The 24591-nt window shown below is 36.5% G+C and overlaps 1 protein-coding gene and 1 long non-coding RNA gene across 5 annotated transcripts in view; one reads left to right on the plus strand and one right to left on the minus strand.

Moving 5' to 3' along the window:
- PAFAH1B1 (platelet activating factor acetylhydrolase 1b regulatory subunit 1) overlaps positions 1 to 24591 on the plus strand; it is a 68395-nt gene that overhangs the window by 11525 nt on the left and 32279 nt on the right. For all 4 annotated transcript variants that reach the window (XR_003030583.2, XM_024979637.2, XM_024979636.2 and 1 more), the window contains 1 exon segment: positions 19650 to 19870. Coding sequence is in view for 3 of the 4 variants with exons in the window: in XM_024979637.2 (XP_024835405.1) it covers positions 19839 to 19870 (32 nt within the window). In the remaining variant the exon portion in view is untranslated.
- LOC132343032 (uncharacterized) lies at positions 14623 to 15329 on the minus strand. Its single transcript, XR_009491677.1, has 2 exons — positions 15266 to 15329; positions 14623 to 14860 (listed from the first exon to the last, which is right to left on the minus strand). It is a non-coding gene; the product is annotated as an uncharacterized lncRNA (long non-coding RNA).

The raw sequence follows: 24591 nt of genomic DNA on the forward strand, positions 1-24591 counted from the left end.
AAAGATCCTGTATGCTGCAACTAAGACCCAGTGCAGCCAAACAAGCAAATATTCTAAAATAAATAAGTAAATTAGTCCAGTCCAGGTGAGAGCTGATGGTGTGAACTGTGGTGGTACTATTTAGGACAGACAGAAAAATTGAACAAACATTGAAGTGTTAAACTTGGCAGATACAGGTAATTGAATATAGAAAAAATCAAGGCTGACCCCCCCCCCCCCCCCATTATTCATTAAAGTACTTTGGGTCTTAGATATCCTCTACGCTAGTGATATTTGAAGCTTTGGTGTATATTATGATGCTTCCATAAAAACGAGAACTAATGACCTGGTACAGTTTTTAATTTCTCTAAAGGTATAGGCCTTTGCTGTTTTTCTCAGTAGATGGAGGGAAATTTCTCTTTAAAGATCCACTACTATGTGTAAAACTCTCATTTAACCCAAGTCCAAAGAGCCAGAAAGCTTAAATAATGATTTATTATGTTGTTTTTATGTTATAACTTTATATTAAAATTTGTGATTATAAAAAGATAGCACCATAGTAATGCTGTAAAAATTTAAAGTGGCTGCTGAATCATTAAAGAAGTTAAAATTTGTTAATTCTATTATAGCTATAATTTTTCATTGCTTATTCATATATGGTAAATAAACTTGGATCGATACAATATTTCATCACGTATTCATTCCTTTGATAAATTTTACTTCTCTCTTCCCTACTTTTAGATTTGTCAAATTCTAAGAATATTTTTTCGTGCCATTCAGTTTTACAAAAATAGGAAAACTTGATTGAAATTAGAGTGTTCTCCAGAGTCTTAATGAAATGATTAAATGGGTAGGAAATTCAGTATCCTTCTGTAGTCTTTTAAATCTGGGTCCTGGGTTAAAGTCATGAACATCACGTATGATATGTGTCACGCTGTTTCAGGGCTCATTAAATCTCCCTACTAAAGATGGTTGAGAACGATATTTAAACCAGATCTTGAATAAGTAATTGGAGTGGACATGGAAGAAGGTCATTTTAGGTAAAGGAAAGAGCAACATATACAGGTACAGAAGCATGAAAAACTATTATGTGAATGCTGGTAAGTAATTTGCAGAGGGAATTGTAGAGTACATGTGAGTATGAGACTGAAAAGGTACATATGAGCCAGATACATAGAATTTATAAATTCTGGGTTGTTCTGAATTCTAGGCAATTTGGAAGGCATCGTTTCAAGCAAGGTGAACATTATAATCAGATGTAGAGTTAGGTAGTTTAGGTGGCAGTGAACAATGTAGATTGGAGTTGGAGGGGCTCTTAAGAGGTTTTTTCAGGAAAGAATGATTAGTGCTTGAAATAGTGACAATGAAGGTTGTTGACTGGAGAAAGGTTTAGGAGGTAGAATTGTGAATGGGGAGTGTGTAATGTGCCGCAGTGGGAAAGAAATCACCTGCCAGCGCAGGAGACGCCAGAGACGCGGGCTGGAGAAGGAAATGGCAGCCCACTCCAGTATTCTTGCCTGGAAAAGTTCATGGACAGAGGAGCCCGGCGGGCTGCAGTCCATGGGCTTATATGACTGAGCATGTAGCAATAAACTGGTAGAACTTTAAAAAAAGAGAGAGAGATGCGGGCTTAGTCCCTGGGTGGGGCAGGTCACCTGGAGGAGGAAATGGCAGCCCACTCTGGTTTCTTGCTCGGAGAATTCTGTGGACGGAGGAGCCTGGAGGGCTGCAGTCCATGGGGTTTAGAGTTGGACACAACTGAGCATCTGAGAACACACACAGTGTGCGATGAGGAGTGGCAGGTATCAGAAGACAGCTGAGATTTGTGGCTTGGGTGTTTGGGTGAAATTGAGAAGCTGAGTGTCATTAGCCATCCATAGCAGAGAAAAAAAGGAGGAATTATGTGAAATAGTACATAAAGCGCCAGATTAATTTTCCTGAACCATAGTTCTCAAATTGCTTTCTTGCGAAAAACCCATTGCCAGCTTTTTACTGTATTTATTTAGTCAGCTTTGTATATGAAAATGCAAAGGGTACCTTGCTAAAAACGTATTTTTTTAATCCTAAATGGACACTCAGGGACTTTTCTTTTGTGTTCTATCTCACATTTCAGCAGCTTCACTTGTTTCTTATTGCCTGCCTTGTATCTGGTGATTCAGCCTTAAGATACTTTGTTTTCCTTATGGCATTTTCACTCTTTACCACTCCACCATTCTCTTTTTTTCTGTGTATCTTCTGACATATATATCCTTCAAATCTGCATACCAGGTTCTTCTTTTCAGGTAACCTTCTCTAATTTTTTTTTTTCACCTGAAAGAAATTTTTTGAATTCATAATTCTAAGGTACCTACAAGTATTTTTTCTTGTTATTGTTGTGCGGTCACTAAGTTGTATCTCTTTGTGACCCCATGATCTGCAGCATGTCAGGCTTCCCTGTCCCTCACTAACTCCCACAGTTTGCTCACTCATGTCCATTGAGTCAGTGATGCTCTCCAACCATCTCATCCTTTGTCACCCCCTTCTGTTTTTACCTTCAGTTTTCCCCAGCATCAGGATCTTTTCCAAAGAGTTGGCTTTTTGTATCCAATGCCAAAGTATTGAAGCTTCAGCTTCAGCATCAGTCCTTCCAATGAATATTCAAGGTTGATTTCCTTTAGGATTGACTGGTTTGATCTCGGTGTCAAAGGGACTCTCAAGAGTCTTCTCCGACATCATAGTTTGAAAGCATGAATTCTTTGACACTCAGCCTTCTTTATGGTTCAACAGCAGTACATGACTACTGGAAAAACCATAGCTTTGACTATACAGACCTTTGTTGGCAAAGTGACGTCTCTGCTTTTTAATATGCTGTCTAGGTTGGTCATAGCTTTTCTTCCAAGGAGCAAGTGTCTTTTAATTTCATGGCTGCAAGTCACCGTCCACAGTGGTTCTGGAGCCCAAGAAAATAAAACTCTGTCACTGTTTCCACGTTTCCCCCATTTACCTTGAGGTGATGGGACTGGATGCCGTGATCCAAGTTTTTTGAATGCTGAGTTTTAAAGGCAACTTTTTCACTCTCCTCTTTCACTTTCACCGAGAAGCTCTTTAGTTCCTCTTCGCTTTCTGCCATTAAAGTGGTATCATCTGCATATCTGAGGTTGTTGATATTTCTCTGCAGTCTTGATTCCAGCTTGTGAGTCGTCCAGCCTGGCATCTCACATGGTGTAGTCTGTGTATGAGTTAAATAAGCAGGGTGACAATATACAGCCTTGACATACTCCTTTCCTAGTTTTGTTGTAGCTTATATAAATTTTTACCTGACATACCAAGTAAATACTTACTAAAGAGCCTAGAACAGTACCTTGCACATAGTTCTCAGTAAGTGGTGCTTGATATTTGGTGATGTGAAGATGATTAAGACCAGTTGACATAATAGCAATAGGGCTGTCTACTTTCTGCCTTCTTGTGGTGGCAAAACTGATTTGTGTTCTGTCCTTGACACTGGAAAAGCAGTATCTCTTGTTACATTGATGATGTATGTAAGAATGTAAAAGGTACTACGCCATGTCATCTTCAAAGTGAAATTATAATTTCCTCTTTGTATGTCTTCACTATTCTAGAACTCTATGGAGAGAAGCCCTTAACACTGTTTAACTCCTTAAGCTTCACCACAGTTGTTTGATTTATGTGGACAAACAGGCTTAGGAATTTTGAAAATTTGCCTAAGGTCAGTTTGTAGTTGATATTTGAACCTCTACTATTTGACTTCAAAATTCTACACAGTAGGACCTCAAAAGTGTAGGATTGATTCCTTCAGGGCTTTCATACCATTTATATATTCAGCTTGTTTTAAGAGGGCCCATCATGTGATCTAGACGTCATTTCTTTTGAATTTTATTTTACATATTTACAGTTTATTTTTATTATGGAATATGTCAAATATGCAGGAGAAATACCTGTGATGATATAACAAAATTTCCGCATAACTACTACCTGAATTAACAGAGGTTAACATTTTGCTTTAAAGTTTATTTTTAAGAAATACGGCTTTATTACAGTTAAGAGTTGACACCCACTTTACAGTCCTACTCACCCTCCCTCTTTCTAATGATAAAGTTCTTCCTAAAGTTTGTATATATTCTTTTATTCTGTTTTTATACTTTTTCTGTACATAAATGTATCCATGTGAAAGTGAAGTCGCTCAGTCGTGTCGACTCTTTGCGACCCGACTGTAGCCTATCAGGCTCCTCCGTCCCTGGGATTTTCTAGGCAGGAGTGCTGGAGTGGATTGCCATTTCCTTCTCCAGGGGATCTTCTTACCCAGGAATCAAACCTGGGTCCCCCGCATTGCAGGCAGACGCTTTACCATCTGAGCCACCAGGGAAGCCACCAAGTGTATCCATAAACAATGTATAATCATCTTTAGAGTTTACATGAATGTTACACTGTATATTCTGCAACTTGGTTTTTTCACCTAAAAAAAAAAAGATGTATTGATATATGTAGATCTAGTTTATTGTGCTAAATAATTTCTTAATATATAATCATCTCTAGTTTGTTATACCTATAGTACAGAAATAAGCCTTTAAATTGTTTTCAGATTTTCACTGTTACATACGGTGTTGCAGTGAACATGAAAAAGGTGTCTGCAGATGATAAATTTTGTTTTTGTTCCACAAAGTTTTATCTTAAGGTTGATTAAGTATTTGTTCTTTAGTAAATTTTATGCTTTGAATTGAATAAATAGAATGAATAATATTGTTGACATTGATTTTAGACCATAAATTCCTAAATTTTGTTGCATTTTCCTCAGTCTGTTCAGAAAACCTATGTTTAATTCAGTATTGGGCCAGGGGTTGCACACTGGTGGCCTTTATGATGAACTAAGTGTAAATGCATTTCTCTTGTCTTTGGATAGTTAAATTTTTTTTTTTTGAGTCATTATCTTAGAATTCGGTTTTTTGGATTATCCTGAAAAATTAGAAGCTTTGACAACAGCGGGGCCCACATTTTCCTGTGGCAGCAGTTGGCCTAAGCTGAGTCACAGCTGCTCTCCTTTAGATGGGCATAAACTTTCCATTGAAACAAGTTCCTACCACTCCATTATTGTTTATTATTGCCCTTGTACTGTTTATAGTGAAGAAATACTTTCCTATTGATGTCTTTATAAACCATGGGGGAAAGGTATAACTAGAGAACTGCAGTCGTCAAGAAAAAGTGCCTTACTCAGAGGCTGCAAATGGATAATCCAGGATTCAGATTAGAAATATGTTTTGTCTGCTCAGATTTTTGTTTTTAATTAGATTTACTTAAAAACAAACAAACAGTTCTACCACTGTTGCTTTATTTCTAGCTGATTCACACTTTTACCTGCCTAGTTAGTCTCTGTATTTGATTTGTAATCTATTTAAAGCAGCTTATAAAGATGAAACCACAAAATACCACAAATTAAAAACAAAGAGAAAAAAGAAACAAAGGGTAAGGATAAAACAGAATCAGAATCTAGGCCAAAAAGTTCTATCACAGTGGTCTTCCTGCAGGCAGAGAGCACAGATTTGACTGAACTTTCTATGTGGTGGCAGGAGGAAAAAAATACCAGTTAGGTTATTTTTCACAATGTCCTTAGGATAAAAGTGAACCAATTAGTTCAGAAAGGTCACTAACATTTGGTACTCTCAGACTGTAATTTCTCATAGGGGTCCTCATAAAGAAGATTATGTGTAATCATCATTTCCATCATCAACATCTCTAAGGTAGATACATGTCTAGTATTTAACAACACTCAATATGGGAATACCACGTCATATGAGAGTCAAGTCTGAATGAGTGGGTAGATTGTTTGACCCATGGATATAGTTTTCCTCAATCCAGTTTTGATACATATTGAGATTAAGCTTCTTGGCAAGTGCGGGTGTTCCATACATCAGGTGCAAACCATTTATATGTAGGATTTAAGTAGTTTTGTGAAAACTTAGTTTTACCCAAATAAACTTTGTGGGAGTGCTTGTAGATTCCTATCTGCTACATTCCTGCCTTGTTTGAAGGTGTAAGGAGCAGCATTCGTCCATAATATCCCAAACTGGTAAAGTCATTAAGAAATAGAGTTAAAGAAAAAGGGGGTTCAGTACACAGCTCTACTTTATGCTGCTGAAAACCATTTGCTTCAGCAGACCGTTCCTATAACAGTGGACTCCTGGTAAATACAAGGAGGAGGTGTTTTTATTTATGTCAGGTAATAGATATGGCCTCAGCTTTTTAACAGTACTGTATATTTCAATTGCTTAAAATAATTTTACACTTGGTTATTTTTTTCATATTATAGTCAGCATATTATTTTCTTTTCTTCTAAAACCTGCCTCAGAAAACTGCCAGTCATTTCCATCTTTAGCCTTTCAGTTCACAAAGCTGACTTGGTCAGTCCTTGGCTCACGTTATACTCTGTCATCTCCTTCCCTGTCCCCAGTCTCCCATCTTACTCTAACTAGATTGTACATTCTCCTAGGGATGGATTACATTTTATTCACCTTTATTTATAGTAAAACTTCATATAACAGAGTTCAGCAGAATAGTCAATGAATGATTGAAAGGCTATGTATATGTAGCTCACATCTTCAACTATATTGTAAGTTTCTTAAGACAGGGACTATCTAAGTCACATGCAGCTTTTCATAGATGAGACATGGGTTACATGGGACATAGATATGTTGTTTGATTTGTATGCTTGGTACCTGGTAGATCCTCAGTAAAAAAAAAAACTGAATAATTGACACTAAGAATATAGTTACTTCTCAGTGTTGCAGTGGAGGAGAGCATTGAATGTGGATAGTAGTACACTAGAAATCAGTTCAGTTGAGATATAATGAAAGTTTTCCCGTTGGATTGTGGGCAGTTGTCTTTGGTGGTAAAGACCCTCTAAAGGGGATCCACCTTTAGGACCAAGACCATATCCTTGAGAAATCCATCTTTAAAACCAGGAGCAAGTAGTAGACCAGGTCAAAAAGAAAAATCGCACTTTTGCATAATTCCCTATTGACTATAAAGCTCCTTTTTTCCCCCAAGTCATTGTTAACTGCTTCCATCCTAGTCCAGGCCTTTCTTAGCTTCTACTTATAGCCTGCCCTTTCTCTTTTATCTCCTGTACGTTATCTCCAAAACAGTCATCATGGAACATCAATTTTAGAACATTGCTCTGTTCTTAAGAATTGCAGTGATTCCTGTATTCTTATAATTTCTTTGGGCTGTCTGCATAAGTATTCACTGTAACTTGTACTTTTTTTAAAAAAAGCAACAGAACAATGTTTTCTGTTATTGTTTGTATGCTTAGAAGTATTAGTAAACTTTTTCCTCTGAGTTTTAAGGTAATGGATTTGTGTGTGTGACTTTGGTTTATCTAATTGTCACTTGTCCTTTGCATTTTTAAACAAAAACCAGAAGAGTAATTAATGTGCACATTAGAAGATTAAATGGTCTTTAATTTTTAAAGTTTTATTATAAAGTTGAGACAGGCCATTGATTTTCTACAGGATTTTTAAATTGGTTTACTTTTATGACATTAGTGTTAAATCTTTTAAAAGAAAAAAATTACATCAAATCCAGTCTAAGCAGCTGGATTTAAATGTATTTTATTGCCCATATTTCAGAATTTGAAAAAGAAAGATGGGAATAAAGTGGTAGAGTACATCTTTTATTTCTGAGGACATGGTAAATTTTTAATCTCAATTTTACTGTGATTCCTGTAGCAGACACAGAAATGCTTACTCGATCCCTACTGTGTGTGGATTACCATAATATTTGGTGGAGACAAAATGAGAAATATGTCAGATTTGCAGCTTTGGAGGAGTGTTGTTGAGACAACATCAAGGCAGATAATTACTGTGTGCTGTGAGAAATGTTAAATATGTGTATGTACAAAGAACTATGAAATCTCAGAGAGGAGGGAGTTCCTCTGGTTAATTTTTTTTTTTTGTCGAAACTAAGTCATTCAGCTAGTTGCTGAGAGCTTTGCTAGTGGTGTTTAAATACCATTGATAAGCGTTAGATTGAATTTGTGGAATTGCCGTTATCGACAGTTTTATATGGTTTAATTCTAATATGTATGGCAATTAAAAAAACATAGTTAATACCTTTTGCTAATACTACTTGACAGTGGCTATATAATTGATATTTTATTAAAATAAAGCTTTTGAATGTTGAAGAATACTGAAGAAATGTGCTATTTTTGGAAAACATTTTAAAGCTCACTTGGTTTCTTTTTTTAAAATCATATATGAAAGAATTTTATTGACTAAATTGCTTTGGACTTATAAGTTATTGTATAATTGCTTATAACTGTGGAAATGTACTTACTTGATTTGGAAAATTTTGCTTTCAAGGCTTGACTCGGTTCAAACACTAGAGAGGCAGATTCAGTTCAGTGTTTGCTCCTGAGGAGATCAGTCTGGTACTAGAGACTGCTTGTATATAGTTATAAAGAATGTGGGAGGCAGCCCAGGGTAAAATCAGTGATTTTTCAAATTTATCTTAACAGTGGAAACTTCTCCAAAAAAACTTGTGTGCAGAAATCCAATACGTGAACAGATTAAAAAACAGAATCCTGCCCTCTAGGCCTCCGCTCTGTCCTCATTCGTACTGTTTGAAACCTTTTGTGTGGAAGTAAAAAAAGCAAACTGGATTTGAATTCTGGCCGGGCCACTGTTTAACATTTTGACCTTGAATACATGCGCTAACCTTAGTGAACTTGTTTCCTCGTCTGTTAAATAAAGTGTATAAGTTTTTTTTTTTGCTGAGAGTTGTAAGAATTAAATATTTCAGGAAAAGAGCCTAGCCTATAAAGTCATTCTGTAAATGGTAGCTGTTAGGATTATATGTATATGGCACAGGGAGGTTAAAGACTAGGCAGTAGGCTGCTCCAATGAGAACAGTCTAGCCAAAGGAGTCACAGAGGTGGTGATGGGTTGCCTTTGGGGTGAATCTTAAAGGGAAATGGAAAATTGCAAGACATATGGGTGAAGGGGCAGATACCCAAAATGAAATATTTCTATAATGAAGACCTGGGCATGAGGAATGCTGCCTCTTTATACCTTTCTGGAGATAAATGGCCTCACCTGAATTCTGCCTGACTTTTCCTTACATTCTTTGATTCACACTTAGGCAGGCTTAAGCCAGGGTGAGAGTCGCTGACTTTCCTTGGTTAATTAAATTGGCTGCTTAAGTAAAGGAAAAAGTATGCTAAACCTGAATTTGAAAGCCATGTCTTGGTTATAATGTAATCATGCATTTATAGACAAGTTCTTCCTAACTGCAATTGCATTGTGTGCTGTGCTTAGGTCATCAGTCATGTCTGACTCTTTGTGACCCCATGGACTGTAGCCCACCAGGGTCCTCTGTCCACAGGGATTCTCCAGGCAAAAATACTGAAGTGGGTTGCCATGCCCTCCTCCAGGGGATTTTCCCAACCCAGAGATCGAATCCAGGTCTCCTGCATTACAGGCAGATTCTTTACTGTCTGGCCTACCAGGGAAACCCACCAGGGAAGCAATTGCATTAGTGTATTGAAAATTAGAATCCTGTGTCCTCCTTTGAGGTCTTAATGTAGATCTTTGTAAATATTTACTTCAGTAGGTAGGTGAGGGTTTTTGTTTTTGTTTTTTTGCTTGAGATTCATATTAATGAGATTACTGCTGTGAATAAATTCAGGTGGATGTATTTGGACTTTTGAGGGAAAAAAAAACTTAGAAAATTAGTTTCTAGGAAAAGCTGATAAACTCATAACTGGATACTTTTTCTGCCTCAACAGTGATTTTTCTTATTTTTATAACAGTCAAATTTTAGGTAAAACATTTCAGTGTGATAGCAAATGAAAGGGTATTAAAGTAGAGGAGATATGGAAATATTTATTTTAGTTTCTTTATCTCTTCCTGTGTATGTGTGTGTAAAATCATATAGCACTTACTGTGTACCAGGCACTGTTCTAAGCACTTTCTTTACATATGTCAAATCATTTAATTTACCTGACAACCCTATGAAGGAGATTCTACTGTTACTAACATTTAAAGTAGCTTGTACCAGGTAACTTCATTTGTCTAGATAAGGGGGCTTGCAAACTATGTCTGACAAGCTGGATCCTCCCTGCAGGTTGGAAAGAGGCAAAGTAATCTTTTGTAAAAATTTGTTTTGTAAACATTTTTATACAATTCCGCTTCTAAAATAATTTCTGATTTTAATTTTATAAATTAATAATTTAAGTTACATGAAATTGAAATTTCGGTGTCTATAAAGTTTTATTGATACGGAGACACAGATATTCCACATATTGTTTATTGTTGCTTTCTTGCTGCAGAAACCATAAGGTCAGCAAAACTTAAAATATTTATCAATACTGTCTATCCATTTATAAAAAGTTTGCCTACCCCTGGTCTAGATACAGAGGAGAAGAGATAGGATGAGACAAAAGCAACAAAGTAATATAATTACAAAAGAATGTATCTTTATTAGAACATTCCAGGAAGACTAGGACTAGATAGAGTTGTGTAATGAAAAAGCCAGCAGTATTTTCTTCTTGAAGGATTAAAAAAAAAATCTTTAATAACAGCTTAACTATAATGAAAAATGCTTAGTTACTTCAAAGTGTATTGACCCTTTTTTCCTGTTAGTATAAGATATCTCCTCAAGATATATCTGAAGGGGTTTGTAAATATTTATTTGAATTTGGGTGACAGTTGTTGCAGTTACCTTTGAGACCTGAGTACCTTGGCCTCCTGATTTGATTTTCTCCCCTGGAACTCCTCTGAGTTCTGACACTGAAGATTCCTTGATTTCCCCTTCTTAATTTTGCCTTTGGCCCTTTAGGACTGGTTACAGTCTGTAATGTTGCATATATGGTTCTCTACTGAGGATGTGTATCAGAATCATCTGGAGAAAATTTTAAGATCTCGATGGCACCTCAGAATTGCTAGGATAAGGCCTAGCATGATTATTTTCAGGAATTTTCTCAGGTGGTTCAAATGTAGACTCATGGTAAAAATCCATAGTTAACCCCACTTCTCCTTCAACTACTTTTAGTAAATCTAATTTGAAAAAAATACAAATGTGGCATTCATTGTTTTGTGTCCCAGAGGTGTTTCTCAGCCTAAAGAGTCATTGCCTAAATTTATGTAAACTCATCAGCATCAGTTTGGTGAATTCGTTTTTTATTTTGATGTCATTCAGTATAATAATAGAATGCAAGTTGAAATTTTTGTTAGAGAGCGGTAGTATAATTCAGTATTGTTTGTTTTTATGAGAGACATATTTGGCATCATAAAATCCCAGTGAACCTAGAAATAATGGATTCAGTGAAGTAGAACACAATTTATAGGAGACTTAATCTTTTTAGGAGGAATAGTTTATATTCCAGGACTGTTTTGTCAGTGGTTCTGTCAGGCTATATGTCTGTAAAACAACCTTTTAAGTAGATCTTTTCCTCATTTTCATTTAAGTATATTTTGACATTAGAGTGAATTTAAAAGGAAAAAAGTGACCTGCAATTTCTAAAAGCATATTAAAACAGCAGATAGTTGTCTTTTTTCATGTTTGTTTCACTGTTTATAGACACAAACAGTTGTGTCACACAGAAAACTGCTTTGAGATAAAAAGCAGTAGGAAGGGATATACATACAGTCAAATCTAACCGGGTCAGAATTCCACTTGGAACCCTCAGGTGTTCAAAATAGCTTCATGCCTTAAGTCAAAGAAGAGAAAGATTTTAGTCAACAAAGAAGCAGTCTTTGAGCATTGGTCAACAGATGATCACTGTGGGGACAAAGATTATATCTTGCATGTATTTGGTGGGTGTGTTGTAAGAATGAGAAGGCATCCTGATTAATGTCCATAAAGGGAAAGCCAAGAATGATGAAGTAGACAGGCCAAGAAAAAAGAAACAAGGATAGGAAAGAGAAGAGCTGAAAAGTCAGCAGTAGTGAGATGGTGCTTATAAGTTGCAGTGGCAGTGAATATCAGAGACTCCACTTGCAGTGGAGAGAGTGACAATGAAACAGAGGAGAGGAGAGTTCTCAGTTATCCGTTTTGCGCCTCAGTAGCCTTTTGTTTGATGCTGAAGCTGAAGCTCCAGTACTTTGGCCACCTGATGCGAAGAGCCAACTCATTGGAAAAGACCCTGATGCTGCGAAAGATTGAGGGCAGGAGGAGAAGGGGGCAACAGAGGATGAGATGGTTGGATGGATGGCATCATCGACTCAATGGACCTAAGTTTGAGCAAATTCTGGGAGATAGTGAGACAGGAAAGCCTGGTATGCTACAGTCCATGAGGTTGCAAAGATTCAGACATGCTGAGTGACTGAACAACAAGCCTTTTGTTCAGGACGTTTCTCTTGTCTGTTTTAAGTAGGACTTAGTTTTTTACATTTGATAATCCTTAAGGGCATTGATTTACCTGGTGAGTATCCAGGGAGTAGACTTTAAGCAGTATGAGGGGTGAAGAGTATTCATTCCAGTAGAGTTTAGTGATAGGCTAAGGCTATAATGTTAATGTCTGCTATATTATTATAACCGAACCGAGGGCTTGGGGGCATATTATTAGGGTTCTCCAGCCAGACACCCAGTAGGATTTATGTATATATCAAAAAGAAAAAGTGAGTACAGTCGATCTCTCGGAGAGGGAGAGAACGGAGGGAGAGAGTTTAAGGAATCGGCTTGTGTGGTTGTGAAGGTTGGCAGGTCCAAAATGTAACTGGCTGGTGACCTAGGGAAGGGTTGATGTTGCAGCTCCCAAGTCCAGAGGCAGTCTGCTGGCCTTGTACATCTTTCTTTTCAGGCCTTCAACAGACTGGATGAGGCCCAGCCACATTATGGAGGGTAATCTGCTCTACTCAGAGTCCACTGATTTAAATGTTGATTTCCCTGGTGGTCCACTGGCTAAGGGTCTGCGCTCCCAATGCAGGGGGCCCAGGTTTGATCCTTGGTCAGGGAACTGGATCCCATAGGCTACAGCTAGATCAGATCAGATCAGTCGCTCAGTCGTGTCCGACTCTTTGCGACCCCATGAATCGCAGCACACCAGGCCTCCCTGTCCATCACCAACTCCCGGAGTTCACTCAGACTCACGTCCATCGAGTCCGTGATGCCATCCAGCCATCTCATCCTCTGTCGTCCCCTTCTCCTCCTGCCCCCAGTCCCTCCCAGCATCAGAGTCTTTTCCAAAGAGTCAACTCTTCTCATGAGGTGGCCAAAGTACTGGAGTTTCAGATTTAGCATCATTCCTTCCAAAGAAATCCCAGGGCTGATCTCCTTCAGAATGGACTGGTTGGATCTCCTTGCAGTCCAAGGGACTCTCAAGAGTCTTCTCCAACACCACAGTTCAGAAGCATCAATTCTTTGGTGCTCAGCCTTCTTCACAGTCCAACTCTCACATCCATACATGAGAGTTTTTAAAAGAGAGAGAGAAAACAAAAGTACTATTTCTACTTTCTTCAGATTTATAATCTAAAGCAGTGGAGCATCTATTTACAACACTTGCCTTTAATACTAAGAGTTACTAGACTTGATATTGGTATGAGTAATTCTCAGTGGAAAAGGTGGTATCTTAATCATTGGCCCAAAGCTAATTGAAAAAATACAAAATATTTTGAATATAAATTTTGGATGAGTGACTTAAATCTTGCAAAATGAGATATAGTAGTCAGCTGTAACTAATAGGAAGTGAGAAAATGGTGTAGCTATTGGAAGAATTTTACTTTTACAGAAAGTGAACTGTGCCTTCACTTAGTCCATCCCTCATTGATGACCCAACCTGGTCCTTTTTTGCTTTAGCTTTTGTTATTGCTTGCCAGCAGCCGGTCCAGGTGAATTGTGGGCCTCCAAGCTTAAGGAGAATAAGAACAGGCGGACACTAAAGCCTAGGTGTTTGATGAAGAACTTTCAGTGATGTAGTGTTTTCAAATTGTGGGGGTGGGGAAGATCTAACTTCTTCATATTAATTAATCATGCAGCACAGGATACTGCAGGGACCATTAATGTTTTAATTACTTTTGACATCTTTGTTTTATTTGAAAACAACCTCAAAACTCTAGAAGCTTATCTCTGTAAGTGGAGAAGTGAGGAAATCACAAATATTGATGTAAGGAAATGAAGTTGCTCTTGAGGGTACTTTGTTGTCTGATGCAGTCTTACAGAATTAAACTGTAAATTTAAAAATTTAAATTTGACTGCGGTGTTTTTCAGAATAGGCAATGCATTAATTTCTTAGGTAAGTATACTTTTTTTTTTTATTTGACTGCATTGCAGTATAGCATTAGTGATAATAGTTTAAAACTTTTTACGTAGAATAATAGTCAAAGTCAAATATTGAGAACTTAGAGAAACCAGTAACCTCATGTTTGGTGCCATGATACCGAGCATTACTTGGTGAAGTGATGAAGAATTTGCTGGCACACCCAATATGTCCACCACTATTTAAATGGATGAGTGATGGTCCTCCTTTTTACTTCTGTTCAGTGAGGACTGTGCAAGTCAGAACATATATGTGTATGTTCTGTTGGGTTTATTATACAGAGATCAGGATGATTTTGATGCTGCACACAATTTGGGGATGGTGAGGGGAGGAGAAGACAGAACAAGTGAAACAAAATTTTTATCCAAGGAGCCAGGACCTTGTTTTGGTTGATGCAGTTTTCATTTCTCATGAAGCACATAGTTTATTGGCGAACAGAAGATTTTTGTTTAACTCTAGAAAGCTAATATGAAAAGGTACTCAGTAATCCTTGACAGTAGCTTCTGCCTTTCCTCGTTGCTGTATCTGGACTGTATCATTTGTATTAGGGTTAGGAACTGTAACCTGCTGTTCAAAGAAGGTAAATAATCTGCATTGTTGAGTGACAGTTTCATGAGACCAGGAACCATTGGTAATCTGTTAGTGTAAAAGTCTTAGGTGAGTTTCTTAAACTCTTCTACATCTAATATTAATAATAAGTAAACCTGACAATGAGCATTCTTTATGTCAGTACACCCCTACTGTTAACATATAATTGCCAGTTTATGTTTTCCCTCATGTACATCCTTTATATATTCTATATTGTTTTCCCCTGTTTCATAAACTCCTAGTTAGCAAGAAACAGTGTACAAAATAGATTATTGATATTTTATAAAAGTTTTGATAAGTGTGAACCCTATGTTATTAACACACTGAAACAAAATGAGAGGAACTTAAATTAGTAATTCACTCACTAAGATTATTTTTTTTTAATACTCTATTTAAGTTTCCTGTTTTCTGTTTTTACTTTTCCCCTTTCTCTTTCTGTGGTGAGGTACTTACCTAAGCCATAATAAACGATGTTGTCTAGGAGAGTTGCTTTGGTGTAGCAGAAAACTGTATATTGTGTTAGAATGTAGAGTGCTTAAGAATTCTGCGTTCCAAAAAACATACTGAAGACACCTCTGTGTCTAGTGCTCAGGCAACACAGATCTGATCTCTAAGAATGTCTGGATATTGACATGCATGCTAATGGATAAACCAAACTCTTCTTTGAAATATGTTTGTGATATATACAAGTAGCTTAGAGGGGATTGTTGGAGTACTGCCAAAATATATTTCAAAAATGATAAGTCTTTTCACTCATGTTGACTTTGGAAGGATTTGTGAACCCCCTTAAAATGCATGTGTGTATTAATAATATTTTATCTTATGTGCTTTTTTGAGGGAAGAGGTCTTGCCTCTTCATCACATTGTCAAACGAATTTAGTGACTCCCCAAAAGATTTAGGACTCCTCCCCAGGTGGTATGAAAATGCTGCCTAGTTTATTTGTACTGTTGGTTATAAATATAGATTGATCATAAATTGTTGTAATGAAAACATTATTAACCTATACTAGTAAATAACAACATATTATTAGCAAATCGAGAGGTTTCAAATTTAATCATCCTACTCTCTGGCATACCACCTTTCAAGTGGTCTCCTGGAAAGTAGAAAACTCAGCTTTCTTGCTCCCTCTACTCTCTGTTTGCCTTTTCAGTTTTCACTTTCTGCACAATGGTGCTTGGGCTCTTTGATCCGTTGTTTCCAATCTCCTCATTATGCATTCATCACACATACCCTGTAAACCTTCAACCCAATCCTAGATCTCTAAATGTGTGACTTTTCTGTTGCTGTAGCCAGACAACTGCCAAAGGAAAGTCACATGTTTGTAAGATTGTCACCACCAAAAGTTCATGGTCTCCAATCTTAAAAATGTCCATCCTGTACTTCCTGTTATGTTTTTTTGCCCTCTTTCTTCATAGCAGCTATTTCAAGCCTCTTAATGCCTTCTTCCTTACTCCCCCTACCCAGCAAGTGACCTCATTTCCTATTTTCCTGAAATAAAAAGATTTCACGTCTTTCTCCTTCATAATACAGTAGAAGAGGTAAGTTATCTTTGTATCTAGATCTCTCATTCCGTTTTCTTCCTCCTCCTCCCATTGAGTATTTCTCTATTCTGATTTTTTTTTTACATATGGAAAACTTCAGACCCATAAATGAAAGTAGAGAAAATTAACCATTCATGTACCCATTACCCAGCTTCAACAGTTATCAACTCAAAGCTAATATTTTTTCACATATATCCACTTTTCCAAAAATTTTAGAAGCAAATCCCAGACATCATTCTACTGATAAAATTTTCATTGTATATTTTTAAATGACTTAAAAATAATCACAATACTGTTATCCCTTGAAACACTCAAAGTTATTCTTCAATGACATTCAGTCAGTGTTCACATATCCCCAAATGTTTAATTGGTTTTACAAAAAATATTTATACTTAAAAAAAAATTTAGATCTAAGTAAGGTCAGTGTATTTCAGTGGTTATATCAATTATCTCCTTATCTATAGGTTTCCCTTTCCAGCTCTCTCTCTGTCTCTCTCTCAGTTTCCTTGGAATTTATTTGAAGAAACTGGGTCATTTATTTTATAGGGTTTTTCACAATCTGGATTTTACTGGTTATATCCCCGTGGTGTTTTTCACATATTCTTCTGCCCTTTATGCTTCTTGGTAATTGATAGTTGGAGCTGGAGACTTGAACAGATTCAGATTTGATTTTGTGACAATACCTTATAGGTGTGTGGTGTTATTCTGTCAGGGGATACATCATGTCTGGTTGTTTCTTTGTTTGCCTTTGGTTAATTAGGTGGTGAAAATGGTGATACTAAAATTATTCATCCCTTTATTTCTCCTGTGTCTTTTTTTCCTTCCACCATTAACATTTAAGCATCTTGCTAGGTTGAGAAAAACAACAATCCATAAAAACTGCTTTTCAATATTTCCATCTGTTTCTAAGATATTTATGGTAACCATCTTTACTTCATCTTTGTGCACTCATTAGCCCATCGTGGGGTCGCAAAGAGTCGGACACAACTGAGCGACTGAACTGAACTAAACTGAATGCTGAACCATGCTCTTATACCATTTTATTGAAATCATTCTCATCAGGGTTATCAGTGAACTCTATAATGAATGAAACAGACCCATTTCATACCTTATTTTGCTTGACAGTTGGGTAACTTTGGGTACTGTTGATTGTCTCTCCTTGAAATATTCCCATATTGACTTGTGACATATTCCCTCTCCTTTTTACTTCTATTTCTTTAATTGCTTCCTCTCAGCCTCTGTTGTAGACTCTTTAAGTATTGGTGTCGCTCTGCCTGGCTCTAGTGTAATTATACCATCTCTAAGCAGGTAACAAATCTTTTTTCGCCCTTAGATTGGTTCTTTTTAGAGCTGACATATCTAAAGATGGAATGAGTCACACTTTCATCCCTTCATGTATGGTTCTACTTAGTTGAGCTTGTTTCTAATCTAGAAGTTTTTTGAGTTGGCTCCTTGACTGACCTTTTACTCTCACCCTCCTAGTTCTCTTTACAGCCGCTATTCTAGTGTAGCTCTCCGTCTTCATTGCTGCAAACATCTTACCTGGTTTCTTCCTTTCCCGTCTTTATGGTCCTTTTTTTCACTATAAAAATGAAGGTGATTTTTCTTTAAAAAAGGGGGGGCTCCCCATTATTCCTAGGATAAATTGTAAAGACCAGAGCTTGTTTTCTGGCCTAGCCTGTCCTTATTATCTCTTCAGCTTTATGTTGAATCATCATCATTTGCTATTTGGAAATACTTGTCACACATTTCACACAGTTTTAACTGCTCGACTGACTCTTCCAGAAGACTGTAACTTCTTCTGTGTAAAGACCAAGAAGTCTTTTCTTTTCCCTCATTAAACATGATGCCTGGTTCATTGTGTTTAGTGTATGTTGAATGGATAAATTGGTGCAGTACACTGTTATAGTCAATGATTTCTTTATATCTTAGTTTTATCCTGATTAGGTCATGCTAGTATTCTGTTGTAATTCTTGTACATTAATTTGCTTTTTTTGTCTAGAGGTAGTCTCTCCACAGTTAAACTGAACCTTGTAGTGTACATAATATTGTGGAGTTTTTCATTTTTGCTGCTTCTTTTTTACTCTGATTTATATGATTAATGCTCTGTCAGTGGGTTACTATTGTCCTAATAATAGAAATCTGTAGACAGTTCACATAGTCACCAACATAAGATAATCCTGTTGAACCTTCTTGTTAGAGTATGTGAGTTCCTACGTGGTTTGGCTTGGTGTGACAATTAAGACTTAGAAAAGTGAGGCTAAAATTTTAAGTGTTCAAACCTGTGTTGACCCATGCAGTTCAAATCAGTCTTGTTCAAGTGTCAACTGTATTTCCCAATTACAGTGGAAATTCTGTCTAGCTATTTTTTTTTCAGGATATCACATACTTTTGTTTTCATATGCTTGTTCTAATGTTTTATTATAGTAAGACTGATAGTAAATAGTTGGTGTGATACTGAGATCTTTCCATGTTTAATTTTTTTCCAGACTTACGTATTTTTAATTGAAGGAAAATTGTTTTGTCTAGCTATATTTATAAAGTGTGATAAGACAAACTGTACTTAAACTTTTGCAAAATAGAGGAAATTTGAAGAATAATTCTTTAAGAAATAATTCTTGATTTTTCTTTTACCTACATTTATTCTCATTGAACCGATCATGTGTTGCAGGTACAAAGGGCTCTGAAATATTAACAAGATTAGAGAATTGGGTTGTTTGAGTACAAAGAAGTATGTACTGCATTCAGTTTAAATACATACTTCTTAAGCATTGAACAGTGCTAAATTATTTCTTGATTAAATGTATTGGTTAAGAGGGCATTAGATTAGCTAAATAGTTTATTTACATTATAAATGATATCAGCTGTTGTAAGATTACTGGTTGCTACCATTCAATCTTGAATTTATTTATGATTAGAACCTTTGACTTGTGGACAGTTTGTGAAATACTTATATTTGTTACTTTTTTCAGGTAATACTTTTTGTAAATTAGAAAATTTGTTTTTGTCATTAAGGAAAAACTTTTCTTCTCTAGAAGTTATATGTTAATATTTGAAATTCAATAAAATTGAATAGTGTTGTTTTGGCTCAGGTAACTGTTAAAGATTATTTAAAATACATAAAATGACTGTTTTGGCATTGATTTTCAGGTATTCATATTACCATCATAGTAAACCTCACCTTTGAAAGTGTATACTGCAAAAAAAGAAAAAAGAAAGTGTATACTACAAGTAATAATTTAAAAATAATTTAAATTCTAAGTGAAAGAAATAATCTTTCTTTTTCTCTCCTTAGGTGGAATGAACCTTACTTGTTGAATATCTCCTGGTTACACGTTGGATTCACTTGTGAAAGAATCATTTTCCCCTGCGTGAAAGCCACTTAGTGGCTTATTAATTATAAATCCAGGGGTTGCAAAGCTTTTTGATTTTCCAGAGGAGGGACATAACCACTATATCGAATAAGCTTGATATTACAGCCAAAATGGTGCTGTCCCAGAGACAACGAGATGAACTGTAAGTTTCTCTGTTTTGTGTTTTTTTTTTAATCCTCTCATAAAAGACAAAGTAGTAGATTAAAATACAGCTTTGAGAGATGTATTCTAAATTAATACTGTTATGAGAGTTCAAATATTGGTTTGGGCTATTTGGTCTGAATATTAGAACTGGGTCTTATTTTGCCATAGCGTTATTTACCCTTTTGAGATTATCATGTGTACTTTTGAAGCAGAAAAAACAAGTAAGTTATTTGGGATAAGTTTTATTCTAAGCTTGTCTTAACTATCTTATGTTCAATAGGAAGGTAGGTGCTTCAAAGCACTTCATTTTTTTTTTTGTCTGGAATCCATGTATTAGAAAAATGAAATCTTTTATGTTATTGTCACTGCTAATGCCTTTCCTTTTTGTCTTACTATGTTTTTCATCTTTTATCATCCAATGGCTATTGTATATGAACTTTATGAAGTGGCTAATACAGTTAATGCAAGAGCATTAGTGAAAACAGCATGAAGTTATGTGACTACTACTATTTTATATTGTCTTAAAGCATCCCATATTTTATAGCATTCTGTTTTTATAGATGAGTATTGGGGTAACATTTTAACTTCATATTCTGGGTTTTCTTAGGATTTTCCTGTGGGTTTTAAAAAACTTCATTTGGAAATAATTTCAGATTTATAGAAAAATTGTAGCATTAGTACAAAGAATACTTCAGTTCAGTTCAGTCACTCAGTTGTGTCCAGCTCTTTGCGACCCTGTGAATCGCAGCATACCAGGCCTCCCTGTCCATCACCAACTCCCGGAGTTCACTCAGACTCACGTCCATCGAGTCAGTGATGCCATCCGGCCATCTCATCCTCTGTCATCCCCTTCTTCTCCTGCCCCCAATCCCTCCTAGCATCAGAGTCTTTTCCAATGGGTCAACTTTTCTCATGAGGTGGCCCAAAGTACTGGAGTTTCAGCTTTAGCCTCATTCCTTCCAAAGAACATCCAGGGCTGATCTCCTTCAGAATGGACTGGTTGGATCTCCTTGCAGTCCAAGGGACTCTCAAGAGTCTTCTCCAACACCACAGTTCAAAAGCATCAGTTCTTCGGCGCTCAGCTTTCTTCACAGTCCAACTCTCACATCCATACATGACCACAGGAAAAACCATAGCCTTGACTAGACAGACCTTTGTTGGCAAAGTAATGTCTCTGCTTTTCAGTATGCTATCTACGTACTTACTATATGTTTTATCCAAATTCACCTGTTGTGTTTTTTTTTTACCATTTGCTCTATCATTTGCACCCTAGCCATGTGTAGTTTTTTAAAAACCATTTGAGAGTTATTTGCATGCATGAAGGACCTTTGCCCCCAGATACTTCATTGTGCAGTTCCTAAGAATAACTATTCTTCTGTAAAACAGCAACTTCAGTAAAATTTAACACTGTTACTTTTTATTTAACGTACTTCAGTTTTGTTGCTTGGGCCAATAATATCCTTCGTAGCATTTTCCCCCCTCTCTGATATACCGTGAAGTCCAGGATTGGGTTTATTTAGTTGTCATGTCTCTTTAATCTCATTTAATCTGGAACATTTCTTCAACCTTTCTTTGTCTTTTATGGCATTAATATTTTTGAGTAGTCTTTAAAATTTTTTCTTGTTGAATGAGAGATTCTTTATATTCTGTAGTGCTTTACAGTTTTCAGATGTTTCACGCATACTATTTCATATATTCCATGATAACCCCTTTTGCCTCTCCCCACTGATGACCAACCACTGGCTTATTCTCTGTGTGAGTCTGCTTCCTTTATTTTTGTTTGTTTCATTCACTAGTTATATTTTTTCAGATTCCATATATAAGTGATATCATACAGTATTTGTCTTGACTGCGTAGTGCCCTCCAAGTCTGGCCATGTTGCTGCAAATGGCAAGGTTTCCCTTTTTTGGACTGAGTATTATTCCACTGTATATACACCACATCATCTTTACCCATTCATCTGTTGGTGGACAGGTTGCTTCCATACCTTGGCAGTTGTCAGTAATGCTACTGTGAACATTGGAGTGCATATATCTTTTTGAGGTAGTGTTTTTGGAGTGGAATTGCTGGGTCATGTGATAGTTCTAGTTTTAGTTTTTTGAGAAACCTCCATACTATTTTCCACATTGGCTGTACCAATTTACATTCCCGTCAACAGTGTTTGAGGGTTCCCTTTTCTCCATAACCTTGCCAGCATTTATTATTTGTGAGTCTTTTATTTATTTATTTTTTTTTGGTTGCATCCTGTGGCCATGTGGCATCTTAGTTCCCTGACTACGGATCGACCCATGCCCCCTGTGTCGGGAGCATGGAGTCTCAACCATTGGACCAACAGGGAAGTCTTTTTTTTTTTTTCAAAATAGAGTGTTTCTCATTTTATGTTTTTTTCCTCATAATTAGAGCCAGTCAATGCATTCTTGGACAGAATACTACATAAATAATATTGAATTCTTGTCAGAATATCATAGCTAGGTGCATCCTTCAATGACGATTTTAATTTTGACCCCTCAGTCTCAGTGCCTATTGTCTCCATTATATAGTTACTGTTATTTCCTCTTCAGCAGATAAGTGGGGAGACACTTTAAGATGATGCAGACATTCTTTTTCCTATTGATATTTCTCTCCTAGATTTAACATCCATTGATGATTCTTGCCTGAATGATTCTTTACTACAGTGATTGTAAAGTGATGATTTTCTAACACTGCTACTCATTCTGTACTTATTAGTCAGCACTCAGCATTTTACTGTGATCAGTGCACCTTCTTTCTCTTTCTTTTATGTATGTGTCTTTGCATTATTGGTATTAATTCACACGTTCTTAAATTTCCAGTTGTTTATCATTCATTACTATTGTACTGTTTGGGTGCTTGAATTATCATAGATTTCCCATAGGAGCCTCTTCAGTTTGCTCTTTTATGTACCCCTATCATTTTTTGTAAGCAATTCCTTACTTTCTAGGATAATAGGATGTCCCAAGCTTATTGTTTACTTTAACAATTTGTTTACCTCAACAATTTGTTTACCTTAACAAGGATTTGCCTTAACCCTAGAATCAGCCATTTCTCCAAGAAGCCCTGGTTCTTCTTAGTGAAAGTGAAAGTAATTCAGTTGTGTCCAACTCTTTGCATCCCCATGTACTATACAGTCCATGGAATTCTGCAGGCCAGAATATTGGAGTGGGTAGCCTTTTCCTTCTCCAGGGGATCTTCCCAATCCAGGGATCAAACCCAGGTCTCCTGCATTGCAGGCAGATTCTTTACCAGCTGAGTGGTATTTGAGACCAAGATATGGGCATTAAGTGTACTCATTACTAGGGATGTCTTTGCTTCAGAGCCCTTTAAGTAGACAGAACTAGGAAATACATATATGTATTAACACATATACAGACTCCCTAGCTCATATTTGTGCTAAGGTTTCTCAGTCTTTGCACACTTGACATTTGGGGCTGAGTAATTCTTTGCAGTGGGGGCTGTCCTGTACATGCTTGGTTATTTAGCAACATCCCTAGCTTTTGCCCACTATATGCCACAACCAAAAATATTTCCAGACGTTGCTACTGTCCTCTGGGAGGACTGGAATACTTCTAAAATAGTTTCAGAATTATTATTATGTTCATACCAGTGAAAAATCTCCTGGAAAGGGTCCAGAGTTTGAATGCAGTTCTTCCCCCATCCGTTCTACTGAAGACTGAGAGTGTATACTGATATACTGAGTGTGTAAGTTACGTAGATGCATTTTGTTTTCTCTCCCTCTTCGTGTAGTTACATCACTCATTTGAAATACAGATGGGCACATCCGTTCTGCTAATGGTTTTTCCAGTTTCTGTGTTTTACGTTGCACCTACTCCCCGTCTTTATTATGTATGTTTCCTTGTTTCTCCCTTCTTTCACAGTTAAAAGGCAGTGTACTCTATGTTCTCTTTTGCATTTTACTTTTTTTCACTTAACAGTGTCTCCTGGAACTCACTCATGTCAATTCACAGAAATCCTCTTCTTTCCCCACCCCTCCGATAGCTGGATAGTACTCCACTGTTTATACACCAGTTTTTCAACCATTCTTCTGTGTTTGAACATATAGGTAGTTTCCACTATTTTGTAATTGCGAAGAATATTGTAATGAGTGACCTTGCATATGTACTTTTATCTTATAGAGGGCATATCTGGTTTTTAATCATTCTTGTTTCTCTTTTCTTTAGATAGATTTTTTTTCTTTAGGTGGAAGATTCTTTTCCTCTAAATAACTTGTGAGAGCTGACTCCAAGTCTTGTTCATCACCCTCATAATCAGGATGAATATTTAAATTATGGCCAAGAATAGAGGTTTTAATTTGTCTAAAAATCAGTTGAGAAGGGAAGAACCTAATTTCAGGTGGCTAAGTTTTTATAGAATTTGAGATAAGAATTGACTTAAAAGTGTTCATCAAGCAAAGTAGATTTGTCCCACAAATCTAAATATACATTTAGGATATGGATTTAGTGTCCTCCAGTTTTTAGGAAGGAAATAAAATGAAGGGTTTTGCTTTTTTTCCTGTTTTTGAAAACGATCTGAACACATATTTACTATGATAGCAAGAAATAAATGTTTATGTGCCTCTTACAAGTAAGATAAATTTTGGCACCTCGGTTGGCCTTTGTAACACTTTAGCATTTCTAAAGGTTGGCTAGCAGTTTAAACTATAAAATTATTTTAGATTTTTTTGGAATAGAAATGAAATTAATT

This window comes from Bos taurus, chromosome 19 (assembly GCF_002263795.3).
Source record: "Bos taurus isolate L1 Dominette 01449 registration number 42190680 breed Hereford chromosome 19, ARS-UCD2.0, whole genome shotgun sequence".
Taxonomy (NCBI): Eukaryota; Metazoa; Chordata; class Mammalia; order Artiodactyla; family Bovidae; genus Bos; species Bos taurus.